This window comes from Phacochoerus africanus, chromosome X (genome assembly GCF_016906955.1).
Source record: "Phacochoerus africanus isolate WHEZ1 chromosome X, ROS_Pafr_v1, whole genome shotgun sequence".
NCBI classification, from domain to species: domain Eukaryota; kingdom Metazoa; phylum Chordata; class Mammalia; order Artiodactyla; family Suidae; genus Phacochoerus; species Phacochoerus africanus.
This window is the reverse complement of record NC_062560.1, coordinates 18,847,607-18,860,867: the sequence shown is the minus strand read 5'-3', so window position 1 is coordinate 18,860,867 and position 13,261 is coordinate 18,847,607. Positions and strand designations below refer to the sequence as shown.

The window sequence follows — 13,261 nt, the reverse complement described above, 5'->3', positions numbered from 1 at the left end:
GTAATATAATTATCGAACAGTTAGGAGGAAGATGATTTCTAAGAAATTATCAAAGTAGCTATAGAGAGACTTAAATTTTTTTAGAACTTAGATATGGGGGTGAGAAGAGACTTGCTTTTCAACATAAGCTATTTTGCCACTATTTGATTTGTTTGTTACCCATGTGCATGTATTACTTTGATTTTAAAAACAATACATTTTGGGAACAGGAAATAACCCAAGTTGACAAAAGGTAAGGGAATATTGGGAAATAATACTGGAAAAGCAGGTTGATTCCATATTGTAGAGGGCCTCCAGTGCCAGGGTAAAGCATTGCATTTAATTTAGGGAAATTTAGAGGAGTTTTTGAGCAGTCTGGTCATATAACTGAAGTTACCTACTTTCAGATAATGAATTTATCAGGAGGATGAATTGGAGTGGCAGTAGAGGAAAGGGACATTATGAGTGACCAAGCTAGTTTCAGTTTTCTACAGGAAAGGTAGTGAAGGATTGTACCTGGATGATACTATTAGAAATAGAAAGAACAAAAGGTATTCCCAGTATTATGTTTGATATATAGTGGATATTTTAATGGGTGTATCATATGAAGGATCAAAGAGAGACTTTTTTTTAGTGATTTTTACCATGAAAGGAAAGAGATGGTAGTTATTAAAGATGAAATCTTTCTTGAACAGTAACTGCTTTTTATTTTGATTCATGGCCTAATTGTAGCTCACACTGTAAGGGTAAGGCTTGCTCCTGTGTACCTACAACAAAATGCAAAATGGTTATAATTCAGTAATCCTTCCCTCCCTGTGTTGCATCTTTATTTGTGACAGACAGTTGTGGTAGGTGTTTGCTGTGAAATATAACATGAAAAAATGTTGCAGCCTAATAAATCACATCCCACTTAACCCAAGAAAGAAAAGTAGAAAAACATATAGCATATTACAATGTATAGTTCTTCACAACCTCATGATATAAAGGCATAAATAGCCATTAGATTTCAGTTAGGCTATTAAACAGTAGTTCCCACAGGAGGCTCACTGACACATGCTAGAATCCAACCAGTGAACTTGGCATCATGAGTTCAAGTCTATAATCCACTAGTCTTCAGATTTTGATGAGACAGCACTTTAGGGTGTAGAAAAGAAAGAGGAGAACTTCTTTATAGTTTGACATCCATGTATAATATAGATAATAATACAGAAAGTATATGTATATAATTACAAGCCAATAAGTATACAAATACTGGGTATATGCTCATGTTTTTCGCTAATAAGGGTGTGCTACCAAAAGTTCAGAGACCATTTCTGTAATCAGTTTAGTGAACTGACCCAAGAGATACAGAACATTTACTAAGACCAGGGAAGTCTCTATGTTCCTGTGATTGATCTTGGGTGGAGAACCACCAAGAGCCCTGTGACAGTCTCAGCATGGTATAATGCTAAGATCCTTGTTTTGGAAGTTGTTAGAAAACCTGGAATTGAGTCCTAAATCTGCCAGTTCCTAGCTTGTGATCTTTACTTGATCTCTTTAAACTTAAGACTCTAGTGTATTCAAAGCATTTAACCTTTAAATGATCTGTCAAATTTCTAACAGTGAATGGAAGAATTACCATAGAGAATTCTGAAATCGTTTTGCTTGCTCTGGGGTATACTCTACTCCCTGTTATCATCAGCCCTCTCTAATACTGATATGTAGTCGAAGATTTGTCATGAAGCATAAATATAACATAAAAGGTGAAAAAGCACGTAACCCAGGCTTCATCTATGTTACGTGCTTAATAAAGACTTGCTGGATTTTAATCTAAATCTTTCTTACTTACTCCCACATATACATTGTTCTTTGACAGTTTCCATGGGTTTTGTTTTTTTTTTTTTTTTTTTTCAAGATTTTGATAATTTGCGTTCTTTCGTTCCTGATGTTCCCAGGGACAGCTGTCACTCTCAAACTCTTGTACATTGATCTCATTTGGAGAGAAGAGATGCCCAGAAAGGAGTCAGCTCATGTTTGATTCTACCCTAATGCCTGCTGCACAGGATCAGTATGAAGGGATTGTTTTATTATTGTTGCCAAAGTTCCAAGAAAGTCCAGAATGATTATTAAGCTGCCTCACTGGTAGAACATTCTACAAACTACAGCTTCTGTCTTACAGAGTCAAATCATGGACCTGGATTTCTTTTTTTGTCCTCTTAGAAGAGCTTTTTTCCCTTTTACTGCTTATTTTCAAAAGCTACCACATTAGGATAGCCAGGAATATATTTTTGAGAAATCTTTGTAATTACCTATATCGCCAGCCTTCTTTGAGTGTGCAAGAGGATGTTATTTGAGTTCAAACATTTATATGGAATATAATGGTAATAAAAATAATGAATTACTTATGTTTGTGTAACACATTTAGATCCTACTGATAGTATATATACACTAGAAAAATATGCAAAAAAAGATAGTCTTTCACAAGCTTATGTTTCTTGTTGAGTTTTGTTTTATTGTTGTAGTTTTGGGCTGATTTATAATATGTGTTTTGATTAAATAAGGTGTACTTGATTTGTTGACTCAGGGTAAATAAGTAATTGAAATTCTGTATATACTTACATATATTTTCAGCTTTTCTCATCAGACACTTCTCATAATATAGTAAAGTACCCACCATCTTTAAGTATCCTTCTCTTAACCCCAAGTCTTCCTACTATTGCATCATACTGAACAGTTTTTTTTCTATCTAATCCTCCATCCAAGTGTTAAATCTTTTTTGATTTTGTGTTTTAGAGTTATCCCTTTCTCCCCTCTCAGATCTCAGGTAGTCCTTGAAACAGAAAGTAACTTTGATATTTCAAACACAGTGAACTTCAGCCTGCCAGTTCAAATGGCCTTGCTGAGGGTAGAAATATCTACATGGTTACCCTGGAATATTTTTCAGCCCCTCTCCCCAATAACCAGGATTTTTTGAGACCAGCATTGGTTCTACCTGATACAACCACATGTAAGAGCACAAGAGATTACTCTGATCTGTTTTCAGACTTCTTTACACACTCTGCCCTTACCCAGCTAAACCACTTACTCTGATTATCTCCAATAGGAAGAGTGAAGACGTGAAAATACTCAGTGGTAATGTTATGTAGAGGTTCAGCTGGCCAGTGTCCTTGACTGTTATTAATATTCTGTCTCTGACACTTAAAAGTATATTTGCTTGGTATATGTTCTCTTTTTACTTGGCACGCCAGTAAAGTTGATTTGTGTGTATTAATTTGAGGATTTCTAATATGATAAACTAAATTTGTATTGCAAATTTATTATTGCCAGAGGAAGTAGCTCTAACTCTGTTTTATCCCTTTAAATTTGCATCAACAGGAAGAAGGCAGTATCAAAGAAATTGCAATCACACATCATGTAAAGGAAGGACATGAAAAGGCGGATCCTTCCCAATTTGAACTTTTAAAAGTATTAGGGCAGGGATCATTTGGAAAGGTAAGTAATGAATGTGTGCTTTTTTAAAAGTTGTTTTTTCTGTAATTCATATATATTTCATACAAATGGGGAACGGAAATATTTTTTGAAATACTACTGATCTCCCTACAAAGCAGTATTTTCTGTGTTTTTACATTTCTCACTGTCAGTAATTGTGAGAAAATGAATAAAGTCGTTCAAAAGTACATTGCAAACTTTTGTAAATTGGCAGTTTTCACCTCATGTTAGTTTTATCTTCAAGACTATATGATCTCCCTAATTGCACTTCCTGAATGATTAAAAATCACAAAATGTTTCCTTGATACACTGGCCTCTTTCTGAGTCTTTGTGTAGAATTAGAAGGTGATCTTGCAATGCCAGTGCATCTCAATCCTCCAGAGAATCCCTAATACCAGCAGAAAGTGAATGGGTACTCCTAAGGAACCAGGGTGGGGCGCTCCCACTATAAGTATGAAATTTGGGGGACTTATAGCTTGGCTTCAAAGTGAATGCAGGGGTTGCATTCTATTCAGTAATATCTGTGTGTTTTTAATATCACAAAATATTTCCCAAATCCACCAGCCAAAATTGCTGCAGAAGATATAACATCCTTGTCATTCTTCTGCTGCATACTTCAAGAGCACTTCCTGTACTCCATTTTGAGAAGTACAGCATTATAATCACTACTGCTTGATCTGTCTGGTCCTTTTCTCAGCAAGAGGAACATTCTGATGTTGCATTCAACTTTTGCATTGCTGTGCTTTCTCAGTGAGGAAACATTTGAAGATATCATGCTTTGCAAGCTTCAAAATAACACCATTTTATGTATTTTAATGAAACCATTTAGTAATCCTTGGCGGAGTTCCCATCGTTGCGCAGTGGTTAACGAATCCGACTAGGAACCATGAGGTCGCGGGTTCGGTCCCTGCCCTTGCTCAGTGGGTTAACGATCCGGCGTTGCCGTGAGCTGTGGTGTAGGTTGCAGACGCGGCTCGGATCCCGCGTTGCTGTGGCTCTGGCTTAGGCCGGGGGCTGCAGCTCCGATTAGACCCCTAGCCTGGGAACCTCCATATGCCGCGGGAGCGGCCCAAAGAAATAGCAAAAAAGACAAAAAAATTTAAAAAAAATTTAATCCTTGGCGAACATAGGTAATCTGTTACAGCTGTTAACATCTTCCAAACCCAATGTGATGTTTTCAATCCAAAAGTAGCCAGCAGAAGATAATGGTTGCAAGTTTAAGCTCTAGGTCAGCCAGACATGGATTCTCTTTTTTTTTCTTCTACTTGCTCTGTGTGGTTGAGCAAGTTATTTAACTTTTTGGAGCCCCATTTCTAGGCAGTTATTAGGTATTGAAGTTCCTCAAGGTTCATTCTAGGCTCTCTTCTCAGTCTTTATTCCCTACTAATTATTTTCTCTATGCCAACTGTCTTAATAAAACCCACATTCAGCTGACGTAACAAATTTGTTTCTCCATTCTAGATTGTGCCTCCCAGTCTGAACTCTATGTACCACTACTTTTCTCTTTGCATGTCTCAAAGGCATTTTAAACTCAGCGTGTCTATGACCAAACTCATGCTTTTCTCCTAACCCCCAAACCTCTCCTCTTTCATTTTTCTCTGTCACTATGAATGGCATCCAATTAAGCAAGCCAGAAGCTTGGGGAGGCATTCTTGACACATACTTCTGGTCCCCACCATCCCTCCCACCCCCACCCTGCCCCACTCAACTCCCACAAGTTCTGTTGATTTGTGGATGGATCAGAAATTTTCTGTGAAGATTTCTCAAGTCTTGCCTGTTTTCTTCTTCTCCCTGGTACTTAGCCAGTCTGTGCCACCACCATTTCTTCCTGGCTTATTGAAGGAGGCTCCTAACTTGGGCTTCCCAAATTTATTCTTGCCTCAAGCCATTGCCATATAACAACCAACAAGAGCTAGTTTTATACTCTACTCCCTTAACCTTTCAATAGCTTCCCTTTGCTTTTAGGAGAAAGACAAATTCTTAAGATGGCTGAAGAGCCCCCCAACCTGCCCACTAGCTACCTCAACAACATCAGTTTATATACTTTTCACTACCTCTGTTCTGGCTACATTGGCCTTCCTTTTTAGACTGTAAGCAAAAGCCTTTTGCACATGTTTCTTCTTCCTGAAGTACCCTGCCCCACCCCTACCCCTTCCTCATCTGGTTACCTCCGCTCATGCTTATGATCTCAAAGAAGTCTTCCCAGCCATCCTGACTAGGTCACATTCATCTGTTTTACCCTCTCAGAATGGTATATACCTCATCTATACAGCGCTCACCACAATTGGAGGGTTTTGTTTGTATAATTATTTGTTTATTGGCTATCTCCCCTACTAGACTATATGTTCCATGAGTGCAGGGCCCATGCATGCCTTGTGCCATGTCTCAGCATTAAACCAGTAGCACAGTACCTAGTATATAATTCTGAAAAGAATTAATGAGTTAATAATAGTCCTGCCCTCATAGGGTAGTAGTGAGAATTAAATAATATAAGACCAAGCATGTAATATCTGCTGTAAGATTGTATTATCATGCAATTTATTATGGATAAACCCAAATAGATGGATTTATTTCCAGGGAACATAATATTGAAGTTTCCAGGAGTTAGCATCCTTCTTTTATTTCTTTAAAAGTAATTTAGATACCTTACTATAGAGAGCAGACATTAAAAATAGGGTGTCTCCTTTCTTACTCATCCTCAAAAGCCAGTCTAAGCCAAGGAAACAGGGATGACCTGTCAGAGCCTAAGAATAGCTTCATGGAGGAGTTCGAAAGGTCAGAAATGCTAGTGGGGGAAGATCCAATGGCATCTGGGACTGCTCCTGCTGTGCTTGACTGGTGACAGCCCGAGGGAACAGATTGAGTGCCCTGAGCAGGAGTACAGAACTGGATGGCTGGCCTGGTTCTTGTCCCAGTACCTCCACTGTGTCACTAGGTGAATTATTTAACCTCTCGAAGCCCTAGCTTGGGCAGCTATAAAATAGGCATTGCTTAGTAGGCCTGCCTCCCAAAATTATCATGATGATGTATAACAAATGCTTGTGAAGGTCCTTTGCAAAAACTAATAGGAAATGCTGAAAAGTATAAAGAAGGTGCTTTTGAATAAGGGGGTAGAAAGTTTGGAACCCATGAGGAGAATTTTTCTTATAGAATGGCACAAAAAGGCTTGATTAGGAAATCTTAAGGAATAATAAGCATCAGATGAATCCTAATTATCTCCACCTAACAAATTAGAATTTATTTCAGTTCAAAAACATTCAGGGAGTTCCTGTAGTTGCTCAGCACAAACAAACCCGACTACTATCCATGAGGATGTGGGTTCGATCCCTGGCCTCACTCAGTGGGTTAAGGACCTGGCACTGCCATGGGCTGTGGTGTAGGTCACAGACGTGGCTCAGATCCTGAGTTGCTGTGGCTGTGGTGTAGGCCGACAGCTTCAGCTCCGATTTGACCCCTAGCCTGGGAACTTCCATATACCGTGGGTGTGACCCTAAAAAGCAAAAAAAAAAAAAAAAATTTCATAATCTCTGATTGCCTTTAGCATTTGAACATCATTCCATCTTAGGAAACACCCCGATTGAGAATACTTATCTCTGCCTAGGTTGGCTCAGTGCTAATTGACTGAAAGAAACTAAAGGGTGGGTCACAGTGAAAGGGGGACAGGGCAGTGATTTGGGGAGAGAAACACACCCTGCATCAGGGTTTCTGTACACATTGTGGCACTTTTCACTTGATTTGAGGTCATTGCCCATTGTCTTTGGCACAATTTCTCAAAGTAAGGAACTCTGCCTTGCCCTTGAATAAGTCGAATGAATCATTTTTTGATTTTGTGCCAGTAGCCTGTTGTTCTAATGCAGATAATTGAGAGATGACCCTAAAGGTAATTGTTGATTGTAACTGCATCTCTTCTTAGTATCTGTGGCAGCTCAATAGCACTGCTAGAAAAGAATGGGTAGGAGGAAAATAGTTGGAATTAAGGTCCACTAAGTAAGACTTTTTAAAGGTTTGGTGGAAGAGATCATAAAACTAATGGTCAAAATGAGTAGAGGGGATTTATCAATAGTTTTACATGAGTCATATTATAGCATGACTGAATTATTTAGAGCAGGCTCTTTATTTTGCATAAATCCCACACTATATTTTAAAAACAACTTAAAGTATTTGGAAAATCAAGATGCTCAATAACATAGCTGGGAATTGTGTTCTTCATATTTAGGTGTACCTGTATATTTGATTTTTAAAAGGTAATAAAGCAGGATTCTGATTTAATATACATTAAAAATTTGTGAGTAGCCTTCTTCAGTATAAGTGTTTTAAATTGCTCTGCCCAGATCAAAACTACAGTGAGGTATCACTTCACACCAGTCAGAATGGCCATCATTAAAAAGTCTCTAAATATCAAATGTTGGGGTAGGTGTGGGGAAAAGGGAACCCTTCTGTATTGTCGGTGGGAATATAACGTGGTGCTTCCACTGTGAAAAACAGTATGGAGGTTCCTTAAAAAACTAAAAATAGGAGTTCCCCTTGTGGCGCAGTGGTTAACGAATCCGACTAGGAACCATGGGGTTGCGGGTTCAATCCATAAAAAATAAAATAAAAAATAATTCCATTTGCACCAACATGGATGAACCTAGAGATTATCGTACTAAGTCAGTTAAGTCAGAGAAAAACAAATACCATATAATTTCACTTATATATGGAATCTTAAAAAGATATAAATTATTTACAAAAGAGAAACAGACTCACAGACATAGAAAACAAACTGTGGTTACCAAAGGGAAAAGGGAGTGGGAGAGGGATAGATTTGGTGTTTGGGATTAGCAAATACAAACCACTGTATATAAAATAGATAAGCAGCAAGGTCCTACTGTATAGCACAGTGACCTATATTCAATATCATGTAATCAACTATAATGGAAAAGAATATGAAAAAGAATATATTTGTGTATAACTAAATCACTTTGCTGTATATCAGAAGCTAACGTAACATGATAAATCAACTATACTTAAAAATTTTTAAATTTAGGAGTTCCCATCTTGGCTCAGTGGTTAACGAACCCGACTAGGATCCATGAGGATGTGGGTTTAATCCCTGGCCTTGCTCAGTGGGTTAAGGATCCCGTGTTGCTATGGTTGTGGTGTAGGCTGGCAGCTGCAGCTCCAATTCAACCCCTAGCCTGGGAACTTCAATATGCCACAAGTGCTGCCCTAAAAAGAAAAAAAAAATTAAAAATTTAAAAGAATTATTCCACCCATCAATGAGAAATTTATGTGAAATTTTCAAATATAAAAAAGACTATTCAGTTGTAAATCAACTATAATAGAAAAAATTAAAATCTTTAAAAAGAAAGAGAGAGGCTTTTCAGGAGTTCCTGTTGTGGCTCAGCACTAACGAACTTGTCTGTATCCATGAGGACGTGGGTTCGATCACTGGCCTCGCTCAGGGGGTTAAGGATCTAGCGTTGCCTCAGCTTCGACTTAGTTCGCAGCTGCAGCTTGGATTAGATCCCTGGCCCAGGAGCTCCATATGCTGAGGGATGCCTCCCCCCCAAAAAAAGACTATTCCTCAACAGAAATTTGTGGTCAAAGGGAACTCTTCCCATGTAACAGTTTTTGTGGAATCAAAGTTTTTGCTTTGTTAAAAGCAGAGCAATCACTACTTATTTTATACTTTAAAGATGTTAGACTTTTATCTAATTGCCACATAGTTTAGTTTAATGATTTTTGTTTCTGTCTTACATGTTGCTTGGTCTTTGGAAGCTGGCAAACAGTTAATATATCAGAACCTTTCTATTAATAACCTATATTACAATAGGAGTCTTACTTTAGCAATAGTATAGTTTGTTATACTTTGTAAAACTTATTTTCTCCTATTTAAATACAGGTTTTCTTAGTCAAAAAAATCTCAGGCTCTGATGCTAGACAGCTTTATGCCATGAAAGTACTGAAGAAGGCCACATTGAAAGGTAAGTGCTGCTGCTGTTTGTAGTTCGCATAGAATGAACAAACCGAAAAATCTCAGTAAACCTCATGATTCCTAGGCCAGTTACTTAAATTCTGAATCTGTTCCTGTTACTGTCTTTAAATTTAGACTTTCGTTGAGTAGATTTTTCCTAGTGGGCTAAGAATCATATGACTAGTGAGAATGGGAGTTACCATGTTTTAAAAGAAGTATTATAAATTCTTCTTGGGCATTAGGCAAGGAGTTTAGAATATTTAAACTGGATTTAATTCATCTTCCAATTCATATGATTATTTTAATGTTTTTAAAACTTACTGATCTACTGAATACTGAATGGAAAATAACTTTCATTCTAAGGACGTTATCATTTTGACTTCTGACCTCCAAATAAAATTTTATTCTGAGGAGTTCCTGTCATGGCTCAGTGGTTAATGACTCCAACTAGGAACCATGAGGTTGCGGATTCGATCCCTACCCTTGCTCAGTGGGTTAAGGATCCAGCGTTGCCGTGAGCTGTGGTGTAGGTCGCAGACGAGGCTTGGATCCCGCATTGCTGTGGCTCTGGCGTAGGCTGGCAGCTACAGCTCAGATTGGGCCTCTAGCCTGGGAACCTCCATATGCCGTGCGTGGGTGCGGCCCTAGAAAAGACAAATAGACAAAAAAAAATTTTTTTTTTATTCTAATCCCCTAATTTTGAAAAATTTAATCTCAGATTTGGCTCTTACAGGTAAATAGTCACTTAGAAAAAATTGTACATAGATTTTAAAATACCTAAATCTTCCTTTAATTTAGTAGTATTAGTTATTTTACCACGTAACCTCTAATTGTTTTATGTACTGATTCCTAACATCCTTTTCTTCTTTAACTAACCTGTATTTTCAACAGGTTTTTAAATACTCTGGAAGGAATGTTTGTGATGATCATTTGTTGTTTCTGATGTTAGTCTTCCCAGTTAGTAACTCACACTGGATACATCATTTCAAGAAACTTTACCTTCCTTTATAAAAATCACTCTTTGCTTTCATTCTCTTGCTTCCTTCCTGAATGTATTTTCTTTCCTATCCATTCTCCACCTCCTGGTATACTACTTACTTGATTCATGCTAGGATCAGGGAATTAAATTATATCCTTATTGCCCTACTTGATATCACTGATTTTATACTTTTATAATCATGAATCCCATGTTATAAAACTGCATAAATGGGACTTAAGAGGGCTCATTTACAAAAGCAACAACTACTCTTGAGTTGTAATGATATATATATGATAGGATTTATATTGTGCATAATACATGTAAAGGAAACTGTCAAACTCTGAGAAGCCTAAAAGATACCAGGAAAGGAAATAAATGCCCAACTGCTTTTCAAGAAGGCTAAGACTGTCAGTATTCCTGTAGCCATCCTGTTACCACCACATCCCCAAGATTCTCGTTGCATTTTCCTTGAAGTGTTCAAAATTTCGCTTGAAAAGCATGTACCTCAGAGTATTCTGAAAAAAGAAGAGTGAAAAGGGAACAAGCTTAACAGGTTTAAAGCTTATTTAAAGCAGTAATAATTCAGTGTGTTTTGAGGAAAATGATACAGGCATATAAACCAGTGGAACATAATTGTACTAAAGTTTTAGATGTTAAAGTTTAATGTATTTGTTACAACAATATTGAGTAATTGCTATGCTGTATGATAAAGCAGGTATATAAAATGATGGGAAATTAAATAATGATTTTATAAATTTTGTTTGAAATACTCCTGAGAAACCTGGAAAAAAAAATAGAATTTTCTCTTAAACCCTATACCATAATAACTAACAATCTAACTGAATTTTATAACTTAACACAGCCTAGGAAGCTTGTGAAGAGCAAATCAAAAATTACAAACAAATTGACAGTACAAAAAAATTTGGCCTTGCGTACAGTGAAAAATGGTGTAAATAGGAGATTAGGAAATTATTCCCCTCAAGTATTATATAAAATATTAATATGTAAAGAATTGAGTAAAAGACTCCTGGTCAAATCTACGACAGTTTAAACATTGCAATAATTAATGATAGTGATAGATTACAACCCATGGAATAAACAAAGAATCCATGAGTTAATCCGTAAATTAATTAATGGGGAACAGGGGAAAACTCTTACAGTATAATTCCAACTAATAAATGTAAAGGAAATGACTGAGTTAGGAGTTCCTAAGAAATAACATTATAACTTCTCCTAAAGGATGTAAGAATACATTTTATACAAGGCGATAAAATAATATTTGGGAAAATGTCCCAGTTTTCTGATAAAGAAATGCATATGTTAATGAATTATTGTTTCATATGATGGCAACATGAATTAGAAAGCAGTTTTGAAGTTCCCTGGTGGCCTAACAGGTTAAGGATCTGGTGTTGTCATGCCATAGCTTGGGTCACTGCTGTGGCATAGGTTTGATTCTGAGCCCCACAACTTCCACATGACATGAGGGCAGCCAAAAAAAAAAAGGAAAGAAAGAGAATAGTTTTGTAGTAAGTACAAAAAGTAAGCTGAGGAAATAATCTCAAGTAGTTTGTACACTTAAAAATTTTCATTATTAAAAAAAAAAAAAAAAAGGAGTTCCCATCATAGCTCAGCGGTAACAAACACCAACTGGTAACCGTGAGGACAGGTTCAATCCCTAGCCTCACTCATTGGGCCAGGGATCCGGTATTGCCGTGAGCTGAGTGTGGCATAGGTTGGCAGCTGTAGCTCCGATTGGACCCCTGACCTGGGAACTTCCATATGCCACACCTGTGGCCCTAAAAAAAGCAAAAAAAAAAAAAAATTCATTATAACGTTATTTACAATATGAAGAATTTAGGACTATTATAAATATTGAAAAATAGAGGGATGTTTAGAAAATTACAGTATATCACTTAATAGAATATTATTTAAATAAAATTTCAAATATAATCACAAAACTAAGCATAATGAAAATTTGTAAGTGAACAATGGTAGTAAATTTGGCTGCCACAAGATGTAAAACTATACAGATGTAAGCTATAGGAGAAACCATAGAAAAATGAAGATACTTGACATATTGGAATTGTAGGCTGCTGATGTGTTCTTTAATTTCTCTTTTTGTCATAGTAATATGTATAGAGTCTTATAAAATAGCAGTGCTTATCCTACTCTTCTCCCTATCCCAATTCTTGATCCCCAGAGACAATGACTTCCATCTTTCTAATTGCTGCTTCTGCTATTTACCTCCACATTCAGTAGTCTTAAATTGCAATTCTTTGTTTTTATTTGAAGACATAATCTTTTGACTTCCTACCATGAAAGATTAAGATTTAGTTCTCTTATACTGCGACCTACAGTTTCTCTTTTCATGTACTCCTAGTAATGTTTTTATAATGCTTTATAAATATTGTTCCTAGCTGAGCCAAATAGTATAGTGAAGTCACATATTCTTCACATCTTTGCTGTATTGGATTATCCTTTGTTAAATTCTGTATCTACCTTTTTCTTGGTTTACTTTTTAGTTTTGATGGAACACATCTTCTAGTAGTAGCTACTTCAGAATAGCTGAATAGATGGTAAATTTTTTGTAGCTTTGCATGTCTGAAAAATGCATTTATTCTACCCCCTCACTTAATTTATAATTTGGCTGGACATAAAATTGTAGATCAGAAATTTATTTTCCCTCAGATATTTGAAGGCATTGTTTCCATTGTCTTCCAGGTTCCTGTGTTGCAATTATGAAATTTATTGCCAATATGGTTCCAGTCCTTTTTTTTTTTTTTTGTCTTGTTGCCATTTCTTGGGCCACTCCCGCAGCATATGGAGGTTCCCAGGATAGGGGTCACATCGGAGCCATAGCCGCTGGCCTACACCAGAGC

At 36.9% G+C, this 13,261-nt stretch overlaps 1 protein-coding gene across 7 annotated transcripts in view; it reads left to right on the top strand.

The window, feature by feature from the left end:
* The window catches only part of RPS6KA3 (ribosomal protein S6 kinase A3), a 118,814-nt gene that overhangs the window by 58,789 nt on the left and 46,764 nt on the right, over window positions 1-13,261 (top strand). For all 7 annotated transcript variants that reach the window (XM_047765822.1, XM_047765815.1, XM_047765818.1 and 4 more), the window contains 2 exons: window positions 3,334-3,450; window positions 9,332-9,413. In XM_047765822.1, coding sequence (XP_047621778.1) covers window positions 3,334-3,450; window positions 9,332-9,413 — 199 coding nt within the window. The remainder of the gene's footprint in view (window positions 1-3,333; window positions 3,451-9,331; window positions 9,414-13,261) is intronic.